General features: G+C 41.1%; 1 protein-coding gene across 4 annotated transcripts in view; it reads left to right on the top strand.

Moving 5' to 3' along the window:
• heatr5b (HEAT repeat containing 5B) overlaps positions 1–19,389 on the top strand; it is a 139,509-nt gene that overhangs the window by 5,360 nt on the left and 114,760 nt on the right. For all 4 annotated transcript variants that reach the window (XM_069885126.1, XM_069885125.1, XM_069885123.1 and 1 more), the window contains 7 exons: positions 2,243–2,450; positions 5,260–5,471; positions 6,235–6,343; positions 11,469–11,618; positions 12,365–12,536; positions 16,164–16,321; positions 18,141–18,390. In XM_069885126.1, the coding sequence (XP_069741227.1) occupies positions 2,325–2,450; positions 5,260–5,471; positions 6,235–6,343; positions 11,469–11,618; positions 12,365–12,536; positions 16,164–16,321; positions 18,141–18,390 (1,177 nt within the window). In that variant the 5' untranslated portion in view covers positions 2,243–2,324. The remainder of the gene's footprint in view (positions 1–2,242; positions 2,451–5,259; positions 5,472–6,234; positions 6,344–11,468; positions 11,619–12,364; positions 12,537–16,163; positions 16,322–18,140; positions 18,391–19,389) is intronic.

Genomic DNA, 19,389 nt, shown 5'->3' with positions numbered 1-19,389 from the left:
CAATAAAGCTGAACTTTGAAGGTTTTTTCTTTCATTGGCTAAATGTATGCTTCATTTATGTGATCTGCCACAGATACTCTTCAGCATGTTCAAAGTTCAGCTTTATTGTCAGAGTACATGCAAGATATCGCAAACAACCCTGTGATTCTTTTTCCACCCTGTGATTCTTTTTCCTGTGGGCCAGGCAGAATTTCTACTTATCTGTAGTGCAGAGAAAATGTGCCCAAGAAAAGATACACATGCAAGAGAGAGAAAAGTTTATGGTGACATTGAGTGTTGATATTCAGCCATGTTTTCAATCACCCTACTGTATACTAGGAGTTGACGGTAATGCCCCAGCTGCACAAGAAACCAGGTACTAAATTTGGGCAGCCTTACTTTCAACAAAATAAGAGCATTGAAGGTAATGGTGAGATGGTAGATTGAGAGGGACTGTATTTCCAAGACTGAGGAGTCCATGAGTAGATGGCATAATGCAGAACACTTTCCTGGATGTGGAAGTTGAGGTTAAATCAATCATTCATTTTAAATTAGAGACTGACCATTTTTCTTAACCATGAAAATTGAAGCAAATTGCGGGTAGTAGAAATCTATGCCAAAAACAGAAAATACTCAGCAAGCCAGGTTGTATCTGTGGAGAGAGAAATAATCAACTGGGAAAAGTAATACTTGTTTCTATAAGTGGAGAAGGCATGACTGTCTTCCTTTCCCTTGAGTGATGCAGAGCTTTTTCAAGCCTTGTCTGTTTTCAACTCCTCCAGAGTCTCTATTTAAAAGCAAATGACTATGGCTGTTTCTAATGAGCCACAGACATTTGCTAAGAGCCTGGCTGGAGAGATCAGGTACATTAGTTAACCCAGCCTTAGTTTATGTTACTTTCTGCTCCTTCTGACGAAGAACAAATGGACAGTCTCGTTAGGTGGCATTTCTATTGGAATGGTGTAATGGAGGTCACTTCCACCCCGAAGACAAAATACTCTGAATGTGGGATATCTGAAATGAACAACAGTGTTTTGAAGTGTTTAACAGAAGCTGTGGGTAGAGGCAGAGTTAAATGGCTTCATCTTTGAATATCAAATTTTTAAAAATATCAAGCAGATTTTGTGTTCACTTGATTAACTTTTCTCTCAGTGGTAAGTTGTTTCTTGTTGGTCCACATTGCTGGCAGGAGAGCGAATCATAAGTATTGAAGAATAAGGTGAGAATTTAGGTTAAATTTCACTGCACAGAGGCCAATTCATTCTTGTGTACTTGCAGAAGTCACTGGATATTGTATAATCAGGAATCCTCAAAGGAATGATTTACTTTGGCAACCCAGCATATCAACTCATTATTAATCAGTGTTTATTAAGCGATACAGCATTGTGAGGAAAAGATAGTGAAAGCCACATTTTCAGCTATAGGAGTATAGGGACGAGAGGCAGTCTCCTGAACTTCTTTCATCCTCTGTTTGATCACACCCTTTTAATCTTCTTGCCTTGATCACACAACTCCTAATACTTTTTCTGCACAAGAAAAAAAATCCAGTTTTGAAATGTTTTCACAGCTTTGGGGGTGGGTGTGCAGTGGGGTGGAGAGAATGTCAAATGTGCACCAACCTGTGTGAGTTAACCCGACAAGTACTTCAGAATGTTTATTTGCATCTTTGATGCCTTCACATTCTTTTCATGATTTGGAAATTAGAGCAATGTACCAAGAATTTAACCAGGGTAAAGTAAGTTCAGGATAACTTTTCTGATTTTCAAACCCCAGTCTTTGTTTCCAAGAGCACAGTGGTGCCAAACATTAGGTGGCACAGTTAGTGTAGTGGTTAGCGCAACACTATTACAGCACCAGCGACCCGGGTTCAAATCTGGTGGTGTCTGTTTGTATGTTTTCCCATTGTCTGCATGGGTTTCCTCCAGGGACTCTGGTTTCTCCCACCGTTCAAAATGTATTGATTGGTTGGCATGGGCTCGTGAGTCTGAAGGGCTTGTTAATATGCTGTATGCCTAATTTAAAAAGAAATTAGTTTTGATTTTACTAACCTGAAACCACAGCCAGATAAGTAAAGCTCAGATGAAAGGATTTTTATACTAATAGGTGTATCTGTGTGGCTGCGGCAAGTATGAATTTCAGTGCATCTATACTTGTGTAAATGACAATGAACTCTTATCTCGTATCATTTTAATTTTCAACTTGTTTTTTCTTAATAGGCACTGTATAATTTGTATAGCGATAATCTAAATTTTATTTTGAACAGGATTGAAACATTCCTGGAGACCGAACACTCAGCCAGACAGTCTCTGGGAATTGTAGGCTGCTGGTAAAAATTCTTCAGGGAGATGGAGCTGGCCCACAGTTTATGGTTGAACGAGGAAGCCCTAGCACAAATAACTGAGGCAAAGCGGCCTGTGTTTATCTTTGAATGGCTACGTTTCTTGAACAAAGTACTGGTTGCTGCCAATAAGGTATGTGAAAACATGGGCCATTCCAGATTTGTGAGATTAGACTCAGAAATAGTGATGCAAAGTACCATTTGAAATTAGAAAGGCAGCAACTGAATAAATATGCAGCCCAACTAACTTTCATTGAGCAGCAGGTTTTTAAGCTCAACAGTAGTTTGCACCTTTTAATATGTTCATGTTTCCCTTCAACATAGAAAGTGATTATTCAACTGTGAAAGATTACATTGTGTTTATATTGTATATAGATATGATTTTGAGAGATAAAGTGTGGCAGGTTTTTGTGCAGGTCACATACATACCAGAACATATAGCATTTAAAATACTGGAACTCTGCTCAAGCCAGACAGGGCAGCTCTAGGGGCCTTTGCAAAAACTTTTGGCAGTGCCCAAGAGACTTCACGAATGGATTGTTGTTGTTTTTTGAAAAGGAACAGATGAAAGAGATTGGAGGAGTAATTCGGAGCTGCAGGCTGTCTGGAGTGCAGCTTGCTGTTCTAAGAGAGTCATGTGGTTTTGCAAGCAGAGAGAGTAAAACAGGCTTTTTCTCTGAGTGAGAGAATTCAGTTCTGCAGTTCCCAGCTGGGACAGAAACAGAACAAGCTGGCAAGCTTGTGGAAAAACCTATTTTGAAGATGGGTTGTGAGTGCTTTGTTTGTCCTGGTCAAAGCCAGTGTGATCCATACAAGAGGAGAGGACTGGCTGTCTAATGTTTCACTTGAAATAAGGGAAACAAAAAGGAACTCTGTGGTGACCTGAAAGAAAGAGGTTATCATCTGGAAAAGCCTGATGGGGCAGGTTTCTTCAGCAAGACACTGAAGTGGCTGATTAAAAGGAATCAGTTATGAGTGTCCAGCGAACAACAAATCTCTCTGAAAACCGACAAGAATCTTCCTGAGCGGTAACTTTCTGGTGAACTTCATAAATGTTAAATTCTGAGCACTGTATAAGAATTGCCTGCAACCAGTAAACTTGGAGGAATGAGAAGTGAGATTGGACTGTGAATCAAAGAACCTTTCTGAACTTACACACACGTTACATACACGTGCGCTTAGAATTAGAAGAGGGTTAAGTTAGGTTAGTTAATTGTGAGAAGTTAAAAATGTGATCTTGTTTTCATGTTTAAAGATGATTAAAAGCAACTTTTGTTTAAGTAACCATTTGTCCTGGTGAATATCTGTGGCTGTTGGATTTTGTGGTCCTCTTGGCTCATAACACAATCCATCAAGTCTATGCTAGGTCTCTTGAGAATCTGATTTAATCCATTTTCTCCCCCCCCCCTCCACTTTCCCATGCTCTCTCGCACCCATTAAACCCCTTCTAATTTCCCCACCACCCACCTGCATGAAGGTTACTGATACTAACTAATTAATTTACCACCCAGTACAACTTTGGAATGTTGAGGAAAACCTGTTAATCAGGAGAAAACCCACTTGGTCATAGGGCGACTCTACACTGACAACACTGGAGATCAAGATTAAATGTTTCTTTATTGTCACATGATGTAAACAAAATTGTAATGTGCATGATAAATGTCGACTTTTGCCTGCCCTAAAGGCAAACAAAGAGTCACTCATTGCCCGGCGCCCATAATAGGAGAAAGAGAAGCAAAAGAGAGTCCCCTGAATCGATGACTCCTCCTTGCACCTAACTCTGGCTCTGCACGAAAGTAAAATCCACTGTTTTTTTTTAAATCACCTTCCCTGAAAATATAGCACGAATCCCTCCATAAGCCTAACAGTTTGTTGAGTACTCTTCCAGAAATTAATATTCTTCTAATTCATTTCAGATATCAAGACATCAAATCGAGTCTTGATGTCTGGAATCTTCACTGTTTATTAGAAGGTAGGGAAGGGAGAGCAAAGGGTGAGGATTTGGTGGAAGGTGAGGATTTTCTACATTGGAGTTTGCAGAGCAATGTTGGTTCAAGGGCAATGATGGGTAACTCAGACCAGGCACAGATTTTTGAGCTTTAGGGTATTTCAGGTTGATGGAGGCTCTAACGATAGGATGCTATCCAGCTCTGGAGATGACACAGGTAGTGATTGCTGTTTGAACCACGAAGGAATGGGAATGGGCAGTGTTGCCCAGATGGATTAAAGCACTCACAAGCTGACAGAGGTGTTTGAAATTCTTCATCAAATAAGATGCTCTGGTTTTGTATGATAATCATTGTGTGGGTAGAGGAAGGGGAAACGGACACAAAATTGTTGGAGAAACTCAGCAGCTCTCATACCATTCATAGAATGCAAAAATATATAACCAACATTTTGGGCCAAAGCCCAAAAGATTGTTAATATATCTTTACATCCTATAGATGCTGAGAGACTTGTGGAGTTTCTCCTGCAATTTTGTTTATTTATTACAACCACACCATCTGCAGGCTTTCTTGTTTCACTCCAGCTGATTAACTGATCAGAGCAGTAAAAGAGGACGACCGTGTCCCCAATGATGGCCTTTTTGTCTGTGGCATCTGCCGACCATTAAGCACTCATTTGTACTGATCCCGTTTATTTTCTCAACATTCCTATCAATACTTTCTTCGTTCTAGCATTCACCTGCACATGAAGGGCAATTTCCAGTGGCCAATTGACCTAGTGACCTGAGAGTTTGCTGCCCCAGGCAGTCTGAGATAGTGCAGAGGTCTGAGGATGTGGAGTTGGCTTTGAGATGGATATACAATGGTCTTGGCTGATGCTATCATCTTGGAAAGAGAGGTGTTAAGAATTGTGAATGATGGGACTTGTATTAAGGAGGGTTATTGAAGTTTATTTTTAATTTTTACTTTTTTTAATATTATTGTCTGGAACTTAAGGTGGACGTGAAAGAAAAGCAAAAGAAGTTGGTAGAACAACTAACTGACCTGATAAGCAGCTCACCAGGCCCTCCCACACGCAAGCTGCTGGCTAAGAATCTTGCTACTCTCTACAGCATTGGTGACACCTTCACTGTCTTCCAGACATTGGATAAATGTAATGAGATTGTCAAGAGCAAGGATGACACATCAGCCTACCTGCCCACCAAACTGTAAGTACAAGTTCTGGAAGCTTTTAAGGAATCGATTAGCTTGGCTAATTAATTTAAATGATGCAGGTTGCAGTTAGCCATTCAGCACCATCCATCGTCACAGGCCCTTGCTATTTACCTGCAGTCCTGCAAATGTTTTCTTTCAAGGATGTTGCCAGTTGCTTTTTAAATGCCACATCCTGATACAGGATAAAAGAAAGGTTTCCTCCACCAGTGTCATGTGGTTAACTATTAGCAACTGTGCAAGTTGTGGAATTCATTGCTTAAACTTGTATTTACTTTGTAATCGAGAAATTTGTGGATTTTAAAAAAAAAAATAAAATGTGCAAACCTTGAACTAATGCTCCATAGACCATATATTATCCCGAGACTTGTGTGCTCTTTATACAACTACCTACACTTTCTGTTCATGTTGGTTCTCTGTCCAACACAAGGCCTCCTATGTTCCAGTGAGAATAAATCTAGTTTAACTAATCTCACCTCATTGTGACAACCCTCTATTCCAGGCCACGACCTTGGGTGAATCTCTCCTCTGTGACCAAAAGCATATCCTTAAAATTAATGCCAGGCTTCTCAGGGGTAGCACTTCTTCACACTCTTCTTCCCAATGTACTTTTTACTTGCAAATTTCCAAACTGTCCTTGGTGAATGTTTCCTGGGAATTGAATAGTGGATGTGCTGAATGGCTGGCCCTTGTTTATTTGTGTTTCACATTAGCTTGAGAAGAGAATATAACATCAATGTGCATTCTTGTTCTTGATAGGGCCGCTGTGGCTTGCATTGGTGCCTTTTATGAGAAGATGGGTAGAATGTTGGGCAGCTCCTTTCCTGAAACTGTTAGCAATCTTCTAAAGGCCCTGAAGAGTGCGGAGGTAAACATGTTGTTTAAAACAAAAGTACAGATTGAAGCTGTGCTAATTAAGTAAATTACTTCTGTTGTCCAGAAGTTGCATGCTAATGCAAAATCTGTCTCCCTGTGTTGCTCTGGGTATTGCAAAACAGTTATTACTATTGATGACCTGTCAGGTTCTAGGAAACTATTACAAGGTTAGGTAGCCTACAACTATTCTGAATTTGAGCATGTGTATGGTCTTGGGAAATATCAGGAAAGGTTGCACAGAACAGATTGTCAACTGCAGCAAGTTAGCTTTGCCCTTGTTTACTCGATCAGTAATCTCAGCTGACAGCTGCTGACCTGCTGCAGCAACTTAAACAAGACTACAACTTGTAGTCATGAAGTTATAGTGTGGAAATGGGTCCTTCAATCCAACTTGCCCACGCCGTCCAAAATGTCCCACTCACACTGGTCTCGCATCCCTGTGATTGACCCATATTCCCTTCAACCCATCCAATCTTTCTGTCCATTTTTTTTCTTGAAACATCGCATTACCTCCCACAACCAACAGCCCTTTCCAAACAACCACCATCCTTGGTGTTTAAAAAAAAAAGTTACCCTCAGATTTCTGTAAAATCTCTTCCCCCTTGACCTTAAACTTCTAGTTACTGTTTTTCTTCTATTGTGGGCAAAAGACGGTGCAGTCACCCAGTCATGATTTTGTGCACCTCTGAGATCACCTCTCATCCTCCTGCACTTTTTTGAAGGAATAAAGCCTGAGCCTGCTCAACCTCTCCCTATAATTCAGCCCCTGAGTTCTGACATTTATTATCATATACAACTCATTGAAACAGCACTTGTTCCAGACCACAGTGCACACACATACAGACACAATACACAGTACAACATAATCACCCATATACACAAGTTATAATTTAAAATAAATATTTATAAATATTTTGGGATGATTTGCTCAGCTCTGGGAAGAAGTTATTTCCCATCCTTACAGTTTTGATTTTGATGCTCCTGAACCGCCTTCTTGATAGTAGCGGATCTTGATGGCAGCAAGGTTGGTGTAGCAGTTAGTGCAAAGCTATTATGGCGCCAGCAGTTGGGACTGGAGTTTGAATCCCGCGCTGTCTGTACATTCTCCCCATGTCTGTGTGGGTGTACCCCGGGGGCCCTAGTTTCCTCCCATTGTTCGAAATGGACTGGGGTTTGTAGGTTAATTGGGTGGCATGGGCTCATGTGCCAAAATGGCCTGTTACCATTGCTGTATGCATGTCTTGACAAAAAAGATGCTGTGTCCTGCGTCTTTTATCATTCTGAGTGCTACTTAAGCAAAACTCTTGGTAAAATGTCATCAGTTTCTCAGCTGATTTGATAATTGCATTGACTTCTGGTATGATGCTTTGCAGTGACCATACCACACAATGATCAAGCAAGACAGGACACTCTCAATTGTGCTTCTGTGAAATGTCAAGATGGGGGCCGGTAGCCTTGCCCACCTCAACCTCCTGAGAAGGTGTTGTGGGTCCAGGATAGCTCATCCTTTGTATACACACCAAGAAATTTTGTTCTCTCCACAACTGAACCATTGATGCATAATAGAGAATAGTCGTCCTTCATCCTCCTGAAGTCTAAAATGATCTCCTTTGTCTTGTCCATATAAATGTCATTGTAAATTTTCTGTGTACTCTCTTCTATACAAGAGGATATTTTATGAAGCATGTCTTTCTCTACTACTGGCTGCTCTTTTCTACTGCTGCCAACATTTTGCACTAGTAGTCAGGCAGCTGAATCCCTGCCGAATGGTAGCAGAGGGTTTTAGTCTAAAGCAAATTGCTGGACTCAACAGGTCAGGTAACAATAAGAGATTGGCCATTCAGGACGGAGGTATTTCTTCATGTTGAGGGTGCTCTCCTCGAGAACTAAAGAGGCTGAGTGGAAGAGTATATTCAAGACAGGGATCGATATTTGGTTATTAACAAAATCAAAGGATTTATAGTTTCAGCCAGGAAATTAGCCTGGAGGTAAAGTTCATCCTTGCCATCTTTGAATTGCCATCCTTGTGCTTTTTCTTGTGTTCCTAATGTTTTTGTGGGATAGTTTTATTTTTCTACCCGAGTCATTTGCCTTCTCAACGAGGTAATGGTACCTGCGTGAATAGAGCATACCCTCAGTTTATGACGTGACCAAAAGAAGAAAAGGTTTTAATTCTGAAATAGTTTTCATGTGGAGTTTGCCCATGCTCCTGTGACTTTGTGGCTTCCTTCTACATTTCAAAGATGTGTGGGTTGGTGGTTTAATTGGCTGCTGTAAATTGCCCCTGATGTGGGTGAGTGGTAGAATCTGTGGGTGTTATCTAATGTGGTGAGAATAAAAATGGAAATAGTGGAAGTTCAATATAAACGGAGTTGATGATTTGTGGAGACTTGATGGCTCAAGGTTCTGTTTCTGTGCTATATCTTTCTACTTCTGTGACATTACACCCACTGGAAATGTAGTTGCATTTGTAAAGTAGGAAGTGTGAAGATGACTTACACAAGCAGGAATGATATGATCAGGGTAAACTCTTTAAATGTAATATTCGATTGAGGGATGAATTTTTCCCCAGGACTGTAGAGAGACCTTGCCTGACATTTAAATTTAGCACTGTAACAGGCCATTTTGATCCACGGGTCTGTGCTGCCTAATAACACCCAATTAACCTACACCCCAGTACGTTTTTATGAATGGTGGGAGGAAACAGGAGCCTCTAGGGAAAATCCATGCAGACACGGGGAGAACATGCAAACTCCTTGCAAACAGCATGGGATTCAAACCCCGCTCCCAATCGCTGGCACTGTATAGGGGTTGCACTAACCATGCTGCCCCAATGAAATATCAACTAAGATTACTTGTTTAAGTAGAATGGAGTTTAAATTCCTGTCTGTTGACAAAGGTATTTTTGCTATCAACTGAACCGTATAATTCTGACAGAAAAAGTCAGGAATATAGAAAAGGAAATGTTAACATTGTAAAAATGTAACCATTAAATACAAATGTGAAAATACTGCTTTTTGTTAGCTTGACTGTAGTGACAAGAAAACTGTTTTCACTATCCCTTGTCAAGATTAGCCTTTCATCCACAGAAGTGCTTAAATTAAAAATAAATATACACGACACATGGAAGCTGATTGACGTAATTGTCTGCCGAATTACACCCAATTAACCTTCCAACCCCATACGTTTTTGGAGGGTGAGAGGAAACTAGAGCACCCTGGAAAAACCTATGTGGGTCACAAGGAGAACGTACAAACTCTGCCGAAAGCGGCAGATTTGAACCTGGGTTGCTGGTGCTGTGATACTATTGCTCCATCCCGTGATTAAATAAAAATTGAAATGAATCTTCCCTGTCTTTCTTCCTTTTGGTTTCTGAAAACTCTGAACCACATTATGCCAATATTTCAACTGTCCAAGATCACAGCACCGATGTATTTCATGCTGAACATTCTTCTCACCATCTGAGCAGTTGAGAAGTTAGCTACCTAAGAGTAGCTGCTTTCTCTAATGTGCCTATCAAAATTCTAGCAAAGTCGAGATCATTGGCTGCTTGTTGTTCCACTTGAGGATCTGAAGTAAATGGGAATTTGGAGTGATGATGGTTTCAGTGTGGATTGTGAATTCTAGTGATGGTTGGACCAGTGGTTCATCTGGGAGTACATCATTTTATTTAGAAAAAAAAGACATTATTATGCAAATTGGAAAGCTCCTGTTAAAAGAATCAGTATTTTAAAACTGTGCTTTGCAAAGGGTTAATTATTGATGAATTCTTTTATAATTTGTGAAAGTGCCAAAACCCTCCTTAACAACTTGGAGGAAATGGCACCATTCCTGGAACAGGCTTCTTGAGTGAACCCCCAGAGGGCGCACCTGAGAGCTTGGTCTCTGCTGATGTTATACACTGCCTAATATAGATTCAGATCACCCAAGGCATTCTACAATTGATGAAGTGTCTTTAAAATTACTAATGTGGGAAATGTGCAGGTAATTGACAATGTGCAAAAAAAACTAACATAATAAATCCCAGAAGGGTAATGTGATGAGAATCAGATTATTTTATGTTTCTATATGTTTAAGTAATTCTTGGTTGAGAGATAAAGTTTGTCCTCGGCACCTAGGGAAGGGTTCTCCACACCTTTGAAGCAGTGCTGTGGGATCTTTTATATTTTTCTTACAAGGAAGATAGGGATCTTGGTTAAATTTAAACTGGACATCAGTGTGGCACACCCTCTGAGTGTTCAAATCGCTAGAGTGGGACTTGAAACCCACAGCCTTCCGACTTGGCAATGAGAGTGTTGGCTGCTACGCACAGGAGCCATAAATTCCTCAGAAAAGCAAGGCTTCAGTGTGTGAGTCACCGACTAGCTTGTGCTGGATGAGCTGGGAGTTGCGTGGTGCAGCTGATAGCACTGCTGTGCCAAAGTAAGCCAGGTTCAATCCTAACCTTGAGTGCTGTCCAGGTAGAGTTGGCTCATTCTCACTGACTCTGGGTTTTATCCTGGTGCACCGTTTCCTCCCACATTCCAAAGAGATGGTAGCTTAGCTGGACCTTGTGGCTAGATATTTAGTAGAACATAGAGAGGATAAAATGGAATAAGTGCACACTTGGCAGGCCAGAGGGCCTGTCTCCATGCTGTGTCATGGTCAAGGCTTATTTAGGCATACAGTACGGTAACGGGTCCTTCTGGCCCTGTCCATGCCCCCCACCTCCAAATACACCAATTAAACTACAATCCCCTTATGTTTTTGAAAGGTGGGAGGAAACTTGAGCACCCAGAGTCAGAGGGAGAATGTAGAAACTCTTTACAGAGAGCGGCCGGATATGAACCCAGGTTGCTGGTACTGGCAAGAATGTCACGCTTATCGCTATGGTAACATTGCTGTCACTTGTGTTTTGTCTTTCATGTATATTTTTAGTGAAAGTCTCTGTTGCAAATGAATGAATAGGGATTGATGTGGCCTCTGATAAATTAATTGGATAGAATCCGTGACTTTTTTAATGTAAGGTTGACTTATTTCTGAGTTCAGCCCTAATTCTCTGAAAGCTGCATGTGGTGTGGCACTCACAGGTCAAAAAAGGTCTGTGCTGCTTTCTGAAGTATCTGTCTTTTGAACAGTCTCAGGGCCGCAGCGAGGTTCTGCTGAGCCTTCAGAAGGTGTTAAATGGCTTGGGAGGTGCGGCCGCTTCCTGCCATCGAGACATCTACAAAAACACACGTTCTGGTCTGACTGACAGATCCATGGCTGTACGGTGTGCTGTAGCCAAGGTAAGGAGTCCATTTCTTTTGCACCTTCAGGCCATCTAATATTCTGACTATGCAGTGTTCTTGACATGAAGAATTGTGAGCAAGTTTACACCCTGGAGAGTCTTAAACTTTGAGACAAATAGCCAATTAATGGAGATGAATATTGGCCAGGTCACTAGAAGAATCTGATCTTTATTTGAATTGATTTATTAGGATCTATAATACTCATCTGAGCAGATCAACACAGGTTTGGTTTAGGGCCTCCATTAAAAATGAGCTGTTCTTATTCCTTGAGGAAGGGCTCAGGCCCAAAGCATCGTTAATGTATCTTTACCTCCTATGGATTCTGCGAGACCCACTGAGTTCCTCCAGCGTCAGAGAAAAGCAGTCAAAGTTGCAGCATTCTATCTGGGGGGAGGGAGGGAGGGAGGGGGAAGTTGGTCTTTTTTTTTTCTCCTCGGGGTCCCATTTTGGCAGACTTTGAAGCATTTGAATATAAGTAAACCTTGACAGTAAAGGTTTCTGTTCTGGTCTAAAGTTGTGAAAACAGCATTGAGGGAGGATACAGTAAGAGGATCAAGACTCTTGGTCTCTGAAATTGGATTTTAATCGACGACCCACCAACATGAGGCAAGACATTTCACTGAATTGAAGCTGATACCTATTCTCTCCACTTGTGGAAATATGGCTGTGGGACAATGAGATCTTTGCTGTAGTGGTCCTCACAACAATGTCCATTCATAAAAGTGCATCTGTTTGTGTCCCAGTGTCTCTTGGAATTGCAGAAGGAATCTGTCTTCATGTGGACCACAGAACTGGAAAACTTGGCCACTCTCTGCTTCAAAGGCCTAGAGGGATCTAATTATGCAGTCCGTGTTGCAGTAGCCAAGTTACTTGGAACTGTCATGGCAACGTCCTTGACACCTAAACAGGCTGCAGGTGCGTATCTCAGAAAATGTGCTGATGAATACCAAAAATAAAAAGATTTTATAGACTTGCAAAATTATGCAGTGTTTGAAGGGATGGAGGAGGTGTATTCAGAAGGAATGGAGGCAGGAAAATGTTGGAAGGGAAGAAAGTGCATGACTATGGAGAAAGAACAAGGAGCAGTGGGATTAATTGGGTAACTCATCAGCTAGCATTAGCATGGTGGGCTGCTTCCTGTACAGCAAGACTTAGTAATTGGAGAGGATTATTATAATAACTTTGCTTATTGGGTTTTGGGCAGGATTTTTAAACTGTATCTGTCATTGAAGGGGGACAAGAAGTCATTTTGAAAATCTGATAATCTTGGTGGCTTGTATTTTCAAATGAATGTTTCTGTCTGGATGTTGCAGGTTTCAGAAAAATAAAAGGAAGCAAACAGAAACATTTATTTAGAGAGAGATCATATGTTCAGTAAAACCAGAATTTTCTGCCCATCCTTCATTGCACTTGTGAGGGTGAGCTTCCACCTTGAATCACTGCAGTCCTTCTTGTGAAGATAATCTCACTGCTGTTGCAGGGTTTAGATCCCACAGCATGAAAGGATGTCCATGCTTTTTCTAAGCTAGATAGTGTGCAATCTGCAGGTGATGTGGTCCTTCTAATGGAAGTGGTAATGGTCATGAATTTAGAAGATTCTGTTGGATTAACCTGGATGCTGCTGGATTAAAATGCACTGCATTTTGTAACTGGTGCAATGTGCAACCACAGTGCTCTGAGGGAGGGAGCAAATATTTAGGGTGCTGATTGTAGTGCCAGTCATAAAATGCTTTGTCTGGATTGAGTGGGGCTTTCTGTGTCTGGTTAGAGCTGCAATTATCCAAAGCAAATGGAGAATATTCTCTTGTATTATTGCTTTGGTGCCAAGGCTTTGGCATGATAGGGTAAGTCACTATCAATAAGATGCCAACCTTGTTCATTAATGGTTGATGTTGTAGCTCTTTTCTGCATTCTTGTACTAGTTCTCTCCCACTACTTTCCCTTCCAAGTGGCTGGTTAGTCAGGCCTTCTCTGATACTGTGGCTCAGTCCCCATTCAGGCCCAACTGGTAAATGGAGAAAAGAACAGATGATGAAATGTGAGAATGTACAGTGCCCTTTATAATGTTTGGGACAAAGACTTTTTTTAAACTTTATTTACCCCTGAGCTCAGCAGTTTTAAATTTGTAATCTAACAATTCAAATGTGATTAAAGTTTACATTCCAGATTTTATTCAAAGTTATTTGTAATATTTTGGTTTGACCACGTAGAAATGACAGCACTTTTTCTACATAGTCTCCCATTTCAGGGCACAATAATTAAAAAAAAAAGTAAACATACAGCATGGTTCCAGGCCATTTCGGCCCACAAGTCTATGTCGCCCAATTTTACTCCCAATTAACCTACACCCCCAGTATGTTTTGAACGGTGGAAGAAACAGGAGCTCCCAGGCAAAACCCATGCAGACATAGAGAGAACGTACAAACTCCTTACAGATAGCGCGAGATTTGAACCCCGGTCCTGATTACTGGTGCTGTAAAGGCATTGCGCTAACCGCTATGCCAAATGTGCCACCTCATTTGGCTTCACAGGTGTTTTGAGTTCTCAGGTATGTTTAATTGCTTCATTGGTGCAGGTATAAGAGAGCTAGGCTTGCTTCTAAGCTTTTGATCACCTTTGGAGTCTCTAGTTGCCGTTTTTCAACATGATAATTGGAGCTGTGCCATTAAAAATCAAATAAGTTGTTCTGAGGCTGAAAAATAAGAATAAAAGAGACATCGCCCAAACCTTAGGATGACCAAAATCAACAATTTGGAATATCATTAAGAAGAAAGAGTGTACTGGTGAGCTCAGTAATTGCAAAGGGACTGGTATTCTAAGGAAGACCTCCACTGCCTACGGCAGAAGAATTCTCATCATAGTGAAGAAAAATCCCCAAACGTATGTCTTGACAGATCAGGAACACTCTTCAGGAGGCAGGTGTGGATGTGTCAGTGACTACTGTCTGCAGAAGACTTCATGAACAGAAATGCAGACGCGACACTGCAAGGTGCAAACCATGGTAGAGGTGATATTTTTTGGATCTTGGGCAGTTCCTTTACACCTCCACACTTGTGCCACCACTCTGATACAGGTAAATCTTGGTCTCTTATGTCCATACAACCTTTTCCAGAATTCTGCAGGCTCTTTTAATTACTTCTTGGCAAACTAATCTGGCCATCCACTTTCTGTGGCCAACTAGTGGTTTGCATCGTGTAGTGTTGCTTCTGTATTTCTGTTCATGAAGTCTTCTGCGGACAGTAGTCATTGGCGCAGCCACTCCTACCTCCTGAATAATGTTTCTGATCTGTCAGGCAGGCGTTTGGGGATTTTTCTTCATTATGATGAGAATTATTCTCTCATCAGCAGTGGAGGTTTTCCTTGGCCAACCAGTCCCTTTGCGATTACTGATCTTACCAGTACACTCTTTCTTCTTAATGATGTTCCAAACAGTTGATTTTGGTCATCCCAACGTTTGGTTGATGTCACTTTATTATTTTGTTTGCCAGCCTCATAATGGCTTCTTTTATTGGCACAACTCTGATCTTCATGTTGAAAAATGGCAACTGCAGACTCCAAAAGTGATCAAAAACCTAGCTCTCTTATACCTTCATCAATGAAGCAATTAAACATTCCTGAGTACTCACAAACACCTGTGAAGCCAAATGACCCAGACATTATGGTGCCCTGAAATGAGGCGACTGTATAAAAAGTTTTGTAACTTCCACTTGGTCAAACCAAAATATATACAAATAACCATGAATAAAATCTGGAATGTACATTTTAATTTTGTGAATTGCTTTATGCCAAATGTAAAACTGTGGAGCATAGAGGCAAATAAATGAAAAAATGTCTTTGTCCCAAACGTTATGGAGGGCATTGTATATGATGTTACTTCTGAAGTTGAATAAAATGGCATGTTCTGCACTTTTGAGTGAATGACTGCTTCTCAGCAATCTTGAATGCTCTTGAGCAACCTGCAATGCAGAGATCCCTGCAGTCTGTATTTCCTGTGATACAGCTGTTTTTATGCTATCTTAGTTAGACTGAACTGATTATTGATGTAGCATGTAATATTTCCATTGCATCTGTATGTCGGACTTGTGTGTATGACAAAAAATAACTTAAATCTCAAAAGTATGGTGGTGGTTTGTAAAGTTGCTGTGTACTCTATACAGATAGGGCATTTTTACATTGGGTTACAACATTTGGCACCAGCATTCAAAATTTGTGCAATCCACCTACCTTCATCCACTTCTTTCAAAAACAGCATTCTTAACTCTTTGATTGGCACAATTTCCCTTTTGCATTATTTTCATGTTCTGCTGCTCAGTATTGTATGTTCATGGATGTCTCTTGAATAAATCTGTACCGTTTACCTTGGATATTCCACATTCACAAAGTAACTTCTTGTTCTCTCGGTGATCAGCTCTGTTCTGGACTTGCCACATAGAAACATGATCTCAACTTCTACCCGATCAAATCCTTTCCTATTTTTGCAGATTTCTGTCAGATCACTCTTCAATCCCCCTGATAGCTTATCTTTATTTGAAATTGATTCAGTGATGCGGCAGAATGTGAAACGTGCCACGCTGGAAGAGGTGCTGGAGCTGATGGCGACGGGGTTCCTGCGTGGTGGTTCTGGATTCCTGCGGAGTGGCGGAGAGATGCTGAAAGGTGGGGGATCTGTCAGCCGAGAAGTTCGAGTTGGAGTCACACAGGTAAGTACCTGGTGTTCATCTTTGTGTCAAGGAAAGTTGGGAGCTATTGGAAGAGCATTCTAGAACTTAATCTTTTGACTCTTGTAGCTAGATTCAAATTCTGCAATAGTGATTTTATTTTGGTGTTCAATTAATTGCCTCTTCTATTCCAGAACTTCTCCACTTTAATGTTTCACTCCTTGGTCGCCTTATTGGGAACTGCTTTAATGGCCTTGCCATCATTACCTCTTTCCATTCAGGCAACATTACCCTGAGATGCTAGCTCTGTTTCCCACTCCACAGAACCAGGGTGGAAGGTGAAGGTGCCTGACTGAAGAAGGGCATTGAACTTGGGGCAACTGCTGACTGGTTCAGTCAGTTTGTGTTTCTATTTCAGAATGACTCCATCAAGATTTTACTGCTCCATCTCCCTTCTCAGCAAATCAGTTCCATGTTCTTGTTGGAATGCAGATACTTTTTCTTTTGTAGCCTGTAGCCTCTAATCATGTTTGAGATCATGTTTCAATAGAACAATGTTCTATTGTTCCACTTGTGCCCTCTGTTTATTGCACTGCCAACTCCTTCCCAGTCCCTCTCCTCAAAGCTCCTGGGTTTAGAAAATTATCGTCCAATATATTCCTGATCATTTCAACTCCTGAACAACCTCTGCCCAATTGACTGATATAATGTCAGTAGAAAGTGCTCCCCACCTGATGTCTTCTTTACTATCTCTGACCCCTAGTGGTTTTGGTCCTTTAAGATTAACCCCCTCCCTTTATCAGTGGGTTTCTCTTTCACCTGTCTTCTTGTGAGCACTGTTAGGACTGAAAGATGGGGCTGTCCTTGCTGCACATAAATCTAATTAAATTACTTTGTCCAACCTATGCAGGAAGAGTAATTTGAAGGTAGTTTGTTATAACCTCTGGGCTTTATTATTGCTGCCTTTTTTTAAACAGATATCTCATCTCTAATAGTGGGTGTCATGTTTTTCTCAGTAAATGGTAAATTAACTGTAAATGTTCATTCAGGAGCCAACCAATGCAATATTAAAAGTTTAGTTGTCACCTGATCCCTCGTATAGTGAGATGAGTTCTTCTGCAGACGGACTAACGGATTTTCTCTAACATTTAGATAGCCATGTAAAGAGTACAATTTATAGAGCATAGGATTAAAATGAAAGGAAAATCTATTTAGTACCAAGCAAGGACAGCATAATAGTGCTGTGTGGGTTCATTCAGGAGCCTGATGGCTGCAGGGAAGGAAGTCTTTAAAACCGTGGGTGTATGCCTATAAACTCAATGGCTGCCTTACCTAGACACCAGAAGATATAAATGGAGTCCATGGAAGGGCATGATGTTCCTTTTGATCTTGTTCTGAGCAGAGGTGCTCAGTGGCACATAGGTTACTGTTGGAAATTCCTTTTATTTTTCTTTCCATAACATCAGAATCATTTTACTAAAGCAAGTTAACTTTATTCTGTGTTATATAATTTTTTTAGTTTTATGATCGCCCATCTATGTCGAAACCGTATTGGTACAAATCTGATGTTTATAATATCTGCTCATGTTTCAATAGCTCCAACGAAGAATGTGAAAGAGAAGGGGACATAGAGGAAAATTAATGAGCTTTCATATCTTGTTTCTGGCAGCAAGGCCAAATAATTCTGATGGGGATAACTACCATTGGATGTGCTGCTGTACCTCACCTGTTGTGAGCAGTGCCTTTCCTTGGTAAAACCAGATGGTTAGTTCCAGTTCTTTCACGTTAGTGGAGGGAGTGTAGCCGAGGCAGTAAAGGTAAAATATTTTGAGTGTTCAATTTTGGCATTCTCTCTCTGCAGGCGTATGTGGTTTTTGTCACCACTCTCAGAGGGCAGTGGCTGGAACGTAATTTTGCTATCTTCCTTACCCACGTACTGGAGCTTGTCTCCCATCCCCGAGCCACCCAAAGCCACGTGGATGCGGTGTATTCTCGGCGTTGCGTCTCGTTCATCCTTCGGGCGACTGTGGGTAGCCTGCTGGGTGAGAAAGCACAGATTGCAGCTGCAAAGGAAATCTGCCAGGCCATTGCCAAACAGATGAAGACAGTGGGTAAGAGAAGTTGCTTTTACCGCCATCAATTATGTTCATCCTATTCATGCAATCTTGTGACATGGAAAACAACGAGATGACATTGTGATTCTGGCAGCTCTTGGCGTACATGTCCAATTAGTTCCACACCTCTGCTCTTTTCTTTTTACAATTTCACTGCTTTGTTTCTGAAGTACGGTAATGCTGAGGCTTATTTTAACATTTTGATGATCTTAAAGTGGTTTCTAGACTTTAAATAAAGTTAATGACTCCTGAAATCCAGCAATGCGGTTCCAAGCAGCAGTCTTTCAGTTGGCAGCAGCACTTGCTTTATTTCCTACTTCTGGCATTATCAACAAGTTTAACGTCAAGCTCAACACACTTTGATCCTAGGTGTTTATCTCCCTGGTATTTCCCAGATGTTTATGCCACTCTCGCTCTGTCTCCTGGTTAATTGTTGTGCCAGATCTTCATATTTGTCAGGGGTGGGGTTGGGGGGGGGGAGGGGCAGATCTGGTGATTCAGTTTTGGAAATCTTTTGGGGAGCAAATGCTTCTTCAAGCTGCAGTTGTCAGTGTGGTGACCCAATCAATTACCAGCCCTCGATGTTGTGTCTCCAGCGAGTTTAAAAATATCGAAGTAAGGCAAGTAAATAGAGTTAAAGTACAGATCAACCATGCTTGGCAGGCAGGCTGGAAGGACTCAATGGCCTCTTCTAGTCTGACGTTCCAAGTTATAGGATCCATCAGTAATGTTCAAAGTCTTGTAACACTTAGCACAGCTCTAAAAGAAGTATAAAGTGAGGGTTGAGGAAGAAATGTCCTCACACAGAATTTACATATCAGTGAAATAGACTTCTTGGATGAATAGACGAGCCAGAAGCTTGTGCGGGTGATTCCATGTTTGCTTCTCAAGCACACCCTGTGCCGAATGTATCATTTAATTGTCATGTCATTTCTTTGGCAGAATAGAGCTGTGGAGTAGTTTGTTTCAGTTCCAAGCTCCTGATCTGAATTGGAT

Source organism: Narcine bancroftii, chromosome 6 (assembly GCF_036971445.1).
Source record: "Narcine bancroftii isolate sNarBan1 chromosome 6, sNarBan1.hap1, whole genome shotgun sequence".
NCBI classification, from domain to species: domain Eukaryota; kingdom Metazoa; phylum Chordata; class Chondrichthyes; order Torpediniformes; family Narcinidae; genus Narcine; species Narcine bancroftii.
This window is presented reverse-complemented; position numbering and strand designations above follow the sequence as displayed.